Below are 7,763 nucleotides of genomic sequence, written 5' to 3' on the forward strand. Positions count from 1 at the left end.
CAGGAGATGTGGGTTGAATCCCTGGGTCAGGAAGATCCCTTGGTGAAGGAAATGGCAACCCACTCCAGTATTCTTGCCTGGAGAATCCCATGGCCAGAGGAGCCTGGCAGGCTATAGTCCATGGAGGCTATAGTCCTTGGACATGACTGAGTGACTAAGCCTGCACACGTGCAGTCTTACAGGACTCCAGAGTTACTGTGCCCACTGAAAACATTAAAAGGAACTCAGCCACAACAATCAGTGTTAGAGATCACATGCCAATTTTAGTCTCAGCACTAATATGGGACTTCCTTCCCTGGTTGCACAGTGGATAAGAATGTCTGCCAATGCAGGGGACACCGGTTCAATCCCTGATCTGGCAAGACCCCACATGCCTTGGAGCAACTAAGCCCCTGTACCACAACTCCTGAGCCCGCGCACCCTAGAGCCGCAAACAGAGGAAAAGCCCACACAAATCAAGGAAGACCCAGCGCAGCTAAAAATAAATAGTATTTTTTTAAAAGACTGCCTATATTAAAAATACACAATCGTAATTATGGTTTACCTCATAGAAACTAAAAGAGATTTACATTTCTGCCATGCCTAAAATAGAGATATGAGCACAAGTCTAGCATTTAAACTGATGACTAACCCATACATCACATTCTACTATGTTTCAGCTGACAATATCAGACACAACTTGGTGACTGAACAACAACATATATAAACATCCACAGAAAATTTCACCAGAAAGAAAACAGTTGAAAACGAGCTCAAATCTTATAATGAACAAGTCAATACATATTTAGTGACCTAAACTGCAAATACCCAATTCTAAAATCACTCAATAAAACTGGCAATTTCTTAAATGTGCTAGACACCATGTGAGTCTGCTGGAGAGAAGATGATGTGCAAAAACAGATAATTCCTGTCCTTATAAGACTTACAGTCTAGAGGGAAAACATATTATTTTATAAAATTATAATGCAACAGGGGAATGAATCTGGGTGGAAGAGAAAATGTAGAATATTCTTCTCACTCTTAACCTATAAGGGGAAAAGCTGAGTATTAGATAAATATTACAAAAAATAATGTTAATAAAACTATAGTTTCTAACTGCCTTGACAAATTGACTCAAATAGTCAACAAAGGAGCTAATTACAAGTGGGAGTCATGATTTACTTTTAGTCTTTATTATATGGTAATCAAATGAAAATCTGCCAGTTTAAGTAGTCTTGCAGTTTCACTATCAACTTCTGCAAAGGAAATGAGTGCACCCAAATCTACACAGAGACTTAGAAAAACCATTCTAGACAATTTCTGGATTGTAGTGCAATGTAACAACCAACCACAGAAAGAAATGTCCAGATGTGTGAAGTATTCTGTAATATAGTAACACTATACAACACGAAAGTAAGTTACAGAAAAACAAAAGAGTTGACTATACTCAATCAACTTTTAAATTAAAAATGGAAGATCCAACTAAACTGTAATGTGTAATTTAAGCATGCTACATTAAACCTAGAGCATGAGAATTCAATAGTATTTAAGCAGCATAAGTGCCTAGAAAGAGTTAACCAAAAAAAATTAGATCCAGCACTGAACTTTTTTTCACCTTTTAGAGAAATATTCTTCCCTCCAATTCTCCACCACATCCCTACTCTCTTTATTATTAGTGGAGTGAACAATGTGAACAATAACGGAACCCAATACAGGATATTAGCCATTTTACTGAGAATACTTTTACAAAAAACTTTAGAAATAGGGTTTATAAAAAAAATGTCAAAGCTATATCTTAACAAGAGTATATACCATATGACCCAGCTATTCTACTTTTACACATTTATCAAAGAATACAAAAGCACTAATTCAGAAAGATCTATGTACCCCTGTGCTGACTACAGCATTATTTACAGCAGCCAAGATATGGAAATAACCTAACTGTCCATCAATGGATAAAGATGTGACAGACACACACACAGTGGAATATTAATATAATTCAGCCATAAATAGAATGAAATCCTGCCATTTGCAAGAACATGGATGGAACTTGAAGGTACTATGCAAAGTGAAATAAACAGACAAACAAAGATAAATACCATATAATTTCACTCATATTTAGAAGCTAAAAAAACAAACTAAGTGAACAGACAAAATAAAACAAAAACTCACCAATACAGAGATCAGATTAGTGGTTACCAGAAGGGGAGGGGGTTGGGGAAATGGGTGAAGGGGTCAAGTGTATAGTGATGGATGGTAACTGGACCTGTGGTGGTGATCACTTTGTGGTGTATACTGATGTTGAATTATAATGCTGTACACTTGAAGCTTATTTTCTAGAAAGTGGTGGTACATATTTGCAATCCTATGGCTCTAAGCAAGCTGTGTACATGGGACTTCTTTTTTACTCTCTTTTATAATCCTAAGGACAGAACTGGATCATGCAACAAAGGTCTGCTGGACTGGATCAAATCAACACAGTGACAACATCTCCAGTACAGCATACACAATGGCTAAACTGCTTTACCATTTCAAAATTATCAAAACTATACTTACATATAAGTTTGCAAGCATATTTGCAGGATTTACCATTTAAAGCAGTGTAAAAGTGCAACTTAAAGAAGAAAAAAACACAGTCATATGGCATCTTGCTTAAGAGTTTTGGCCTTAAAGTTAATGTCTTAAAATAATTTCATCCTCAGTGAAAATGTAACTAAATAGCCTAGAATAATAGTTTACATAATCTGTTACCATAAGTTTGAGAAAAAACAACTGATTCAATTTAATACCATTTCAGTGCTTACTCTCACTTATTCTTGCTACTGCCTACATACCTGCCTACTCAGAGACATTTTTTAAAGTTTTTTGGGGCCTTCTTTGTAAAGAAAACAGTAGTCTCTAAAAACAATGTAAATTAGCTATTTTAGTCAGTGGCTATTTTCTCGAACTTAACAGCAATCTTAGATTTCAATGGGAAACTGAAGCATTTTAATATTATTCTACTAGTTTCCAAGAACTAAAGATTTATAAGTAAACTGGTAACCTGGAAAACTGTTGGGAGAATCTGTCTTTATTGTAAGTCCTTTATAATCATAAAGAACTTAGCAAATCACAACATAGGACAATTTAAAGAATCCTAGAAAGAGTATAAAATTAGAAGACATCTTCACACCGAATGACAAATTATAGTGCCACATGTACACTCTGGAGAGGTTCAGAGACTTTGTGTCCAACCACTTTCCAAGTGATGTAACGACCTCTGGAAATCAAACAGGAGAGCCTCCCGTTCTAAAGTTGAAAAACTGAACAGGTGGCCTGGGTACAATTCGGGGAAGGTTCGAGGAGAGAGGAGCAGGCCCTAAAGAGGCAAAGCATAATCCTCCATTCATCTCCCCAGATTCACACTGAGTACGACCCTCACCCTAATGGAGGCCCGACGGGACCGAAATGAAGCAGACCCCAAACCTTGCTCTCCAGAAGACGCGGGTGAGGTGGCGCGGAGGGAAAGGGCACAAAAACAGATCCCATGAGCCTCGCATGCGAGTTCTGAGATACAGACGGAATCTGTGTTCTTTACCCATGTATACCCAGGGCGTTATATACAGCAAGTGCTCAGCAACTGTGTGCTGAACAAAAGACTAAATAAATAAATATGAAACACTAAGACGAGTCGCGGTCCCTGTGGCTCAACCTCCCAGCTCCAGGCACTACTGACCCTGGCAGGGAAGTCACTCTCGCCTACTGTCCCCTCAGACGCAGGCAACAACCAAAGGTTAACTAGGGCCGCGGCCCAAACTTCGCCTTCCCTAACTCTCAACACCCAAAGGCACTTACCGTTCGTGTAGGGAGACCCCGAGGCAGAGGCGGCCCCGTTCTGGGCCTGGAGGCCGGTGGAGGCGCCGCCAGAGGCGGGTATCCCGGGCTGGGACATGACGACGACGTTTACAGGGGTCTGGTCGGGGTCCGCGACAGCCCCAAGCCGAGAGTTGAAAAACGACGGCTGGAAGCCAGGGAGGGGGCTAACGACTTAGGACTGGAAGCCGGATAGAGAGAGGGCGGCGCAAGGAGCCCTACGCATGGCGCCGCATTCTCCCCTGTCCGCAGGCGGTCAGAGCTCGGCCCGGGTGGCGAGGCTTGGGTGTCGGGCCGGCGGGGCCGAGAACGCCAGGTTGGAAAGCAGCAGCCAAGCGGAGAGAGACCGAGGGAGGCCCCGGCCGGAACTGCCTGTCAGCCGCCGTGCGCGCAGGCGCAATCGGGACACGTGGCACTTCCGGCTCCGGCCTCGCCGCGGCAGCTGCAGTCGGTGAGCTCTTCTCTCCCGCGGGGCTGCCCTGAAGCCGCCTGACAGCTCCGGGTGTCCCGGCCCGAAGGACCGTGCTCGGCCTCTCCTGCCACGTCACTGACTCTCACCGTCGGCCGGAAGTGGCGTGTGTCACCGATACGGAAATCCCCGCCGTCGTGAACGCGGCAAGGCCGGGATCTGAGGACAGTCAAGGTTTCAGTGGCAGCTTTGGAGGGGTGGGACTGACAGTTCTTCCCCTCCAGTTTTTGTGAAGATTACCTGAGAGGACAGACTTCATTGTCCTTTGTTGAAGCTAAACCTCAGGTAGCTGAACCGATTAATGTTCATCACGGTATTTCATTTCACATTTCATCATATTCCAGGTGTAAATTGTAAGGGATTTTTTTTTAAAGGTTAATTAGGTATAAGTGTTCAAAGTAATCAAATCGAATTGGAGGCCTTTGCTTTTTGACCTGAAGATTCAAAAGTAATTTTAATTTTGAAACTCGCTGATTCATACAGCAAGTCATGCCAAAGTTCATTAACATATTTAAATGGCAATTTTACTTCCTCTTCTAAGAGTTTACAGTAAGGTACAACATTCAGACTTCCTTTCTAGGCAAGGTGACTTCTTTTTTTCTTGCAAGTAGACTTTTTTTTTACTTTTGAGACTAAAGGGAGGTAGAAACTGGAATGATGAGACAACATAGTTAATGACATCAGTGATCATAGGAGCCACCTTCCTTATACTTAGGTTTTTCCAGTTCTGAGCTGATGATAAAGCCCTTCTTTATAGATTTGTATTGTTGACTAAAATGTCATGCCAAGGGTTTCAAAATCTGTGAAAGGTGAAATACATCTTAACCATTTAATATCAAATGCCCACTATGGAATGTTATATTACATACAAAAAGAGTAACAACTAAACTGCTGTGAGAGGCCTGAAAACAGTAAGAATTCAAATAACTACCTGTTAACTTTTAGCTTTTTTTTTAACATTTGCCTCAGATGTGTAAAAATGTGTTTGCTGTGCATGAAATTGAAAAATTCAGTTCCTTTGTCCAAGATACAAATACAAAGTCTTTAGAATGAAGATGATACTTTTGGTCAAAATGTTTTTAGCTTAGGGCCCCATAACAAAAATCCCAAAGCGTATGTCCCAAGACCACTTGAAAAGATACACAATCACAAGCCTCTCAATGGTTTTAAGATACATAAACACAAGTCTATAGACCTCAGAAACTGAACCTCCCTGAGCTTAGACAGAAAATCAGTGTTATCTTCAAAAGAGCAAATCCTTAAGCCTGGACTCAAACTTGCATTAGTTTAATTCTTTTTTTTTTATGCAACATTTTAATGATCTTGGTTTACTAACCTTGGCATTGGAGTTTGATTTGGTTAAATCAAGTTTTCTTTGGACTTTGTTCTGTTTAAGCAATATCTCTGAACAGCAGCAAAAAAAAACAACTGATGAAGAAGAATTAGCCATTTTAAAAACCAAATAACCTCTGGTTCAATCAGGTTAAATAAACATAAATAATTTGCTAATAAGTAAACAATGCTTTTTCTAAAATGTGTCCCACCCCTATGTATCCCTGTTGCTATTATCACCCCCACTCCAAAAACAATAACAAGAAACAAAACTATGGTTACGTCTTTCAAGTGTTTCTTACATTTTCAGAGTAATCAGCTTTAAAATATTGATGGAAAAGGCATTATAAAGGCATTATTTGTCATCTGCACACCCTGAGGAATAGTAGGAAAGTAAGTTTAAGTAATTGAGGTGAGAAAACATATTTAAACAGTTAAGCGCTTTTCATATTTAAATATTATCCACACAGTGCCAAAGTGCCAAATCCTCTGGCTTCTTAAAGTGTGGCCACATAAATTTTATGGAAAAATTATTACTATTACCTGTTGTTAAAGGTATTGATATTTCTTTGATCAGTTATTATATCTACTCTATACTGCCATACACTTTTCTAAACTAATGTCAATAATATATTCTACTTTGTAATCCTTGATTTCCAGAACAACAGGACCCTTCTACCACATATGCCTCTCCACATACCTATGTATCACGTCTTCTGTACACTATTTTCAGAGCCTTCAACCCTGTTCAAGAAAATTATAAACAATAAAATAAGTGACACAAAGTGTTTCAGTAAAGAGACAGCATTATACTAAGAATATTTCATTGACTTAGATTCCTTATTTAGACCCAAAAAAGGGAGATGCATTCCTAATAAAATTTGCTGATGTGCAGAAGTGGACTTGGGCTGGCATGAGCCTGCTCATAACTACTGAACTGTCAGCTGATAAGCAGGATCAATTCTGCTTATTTTTCAGGATAATGGAAATTATTTTAGGTCTTCAGTTATTTTTTAAAATTTGTTCTATTTCAAACAAAGAACTAGTTTCAATTACAAATATCAGGTTTCTTTTGAAACTGTCTTGTGGTTCCATTTTAGAAATAGTTCCTTTGGCCTCATTTGCCTCTCACAGGACATCTGTTTGTATCTGAAGTCAGTGGTTCTGAAGGTACAAGTTCAGTTATCCCACACCAAGACAGTAAATTGCTTTCTTTGAAAACTTCAATTTTATGTAGTTCTCACTGCCCACTCTAGTTTTCTAGTTAGTTTTCATCATCTCACACTTGAACTATTGGGATGGTCTTTCTGCTTTCAATCTCTCCCACCCATCCTTCATGTTGAACTGAGCTCCGAAGTACTGATTTCATTTTTATTTTCCTATACCTCTAAACCTGTAATTGCTCCCTTTACTTGCTCCATCAAGTTAAAGTTTCTCTGCATGCGTTTTCTCTTCTCATTCTGAGTAAAATCCAAAGTCCGACTCATAGCCTTCAAGGCTTCAGATCACTCAGCCAGCCTTGTTATTTCTCTCATCATCTTCTACACTCCCTCTCACTCACTACTCCAGACACACTTACAATTAGTTTTTTTAGACCTAAAGAGACACTGTAAAAATATTTCGTTGACTTTGATTCCTTATTTAGGAATAAGGAATCTCTCTAGGCATACAAGCACAAGTCTGCCTTAATTCTTATTTGCATTGCCTGGGATGCTCTTCCCCAAGACACTCATCCAGCTCACTCACTCACCCTTTCTTTAGTCAAATGATACCTTATGGTGAGGCCTTTTCTGAATACCCTGTACAACAGCATACTCTTGCTGCTGACTTTCTATCCCTCCCACCATCCTTTTTTTTCCTTCACAGCACTTACCAACATTGTTATATATTTGTGTTTATGCTTATCTTTCTTCAATGGAATAAAATTCTATATACCTCATGACAGTTTTAAGGTAATCATATTGATTTCATGTATGTCTGCTTGGTTAGACTATAAGAGAGACCAGGGCCTGTGTCCTGTTCAACTCTGTATTCTCAACACATGGTTTGGGGCCTCACACTTAACAGGTGTTCAATAAACATTTTTGAATGGATAAATTTAAAGTGTCATCTCTTCCAATCTTCTATTTGG

General features: G+C 39.6%; 1 protein-coding gene across 2 annotated transcripts in view; it reads right to left on the reverse strand.

Annotated features, from left to right (window-relative positions):
* The window catches only part of SEC24A (SEC24 homolog A, COPII coat complex component), a 74,420-nt gene extending 66,657 nt beyond the window's left edge, over positions 1–7,763 (reverse strand). Inside the window, exon 1 of one of the 2 annotated variants that reach the window (XM_040240079.1) lies at positions 3,814–7,737. In XM_040240079.1, coding sequence (XP_040096013.1) covers positions 3,814–3,910 — 97 coding nt within the window. In that variant the 5' untranslated portion in view covers positions 3,911–7,737. Of the gene's footprint in view, positions 1–3,813 lie in introns of both variants that reach the window. The other variant, XM_040240080.1, reaches the window with a different exon arrangement.

This window comes from Oryx dammah, unplaced genomic scaffold, assembly GCF_014754425.2.
Source record: "Oryx dammah isolate SB20612 unplaced genomic scaffold, SCBI_Odam_1.1 HiC_scaffold_5, whole genome shotgun sequence".
Taxonomy (NCBI): Eukaryota; Metazoa; Chordata; class Mammalia; order Artiodactyla; family Bovidae; genus Oryx; species Oryx dammah.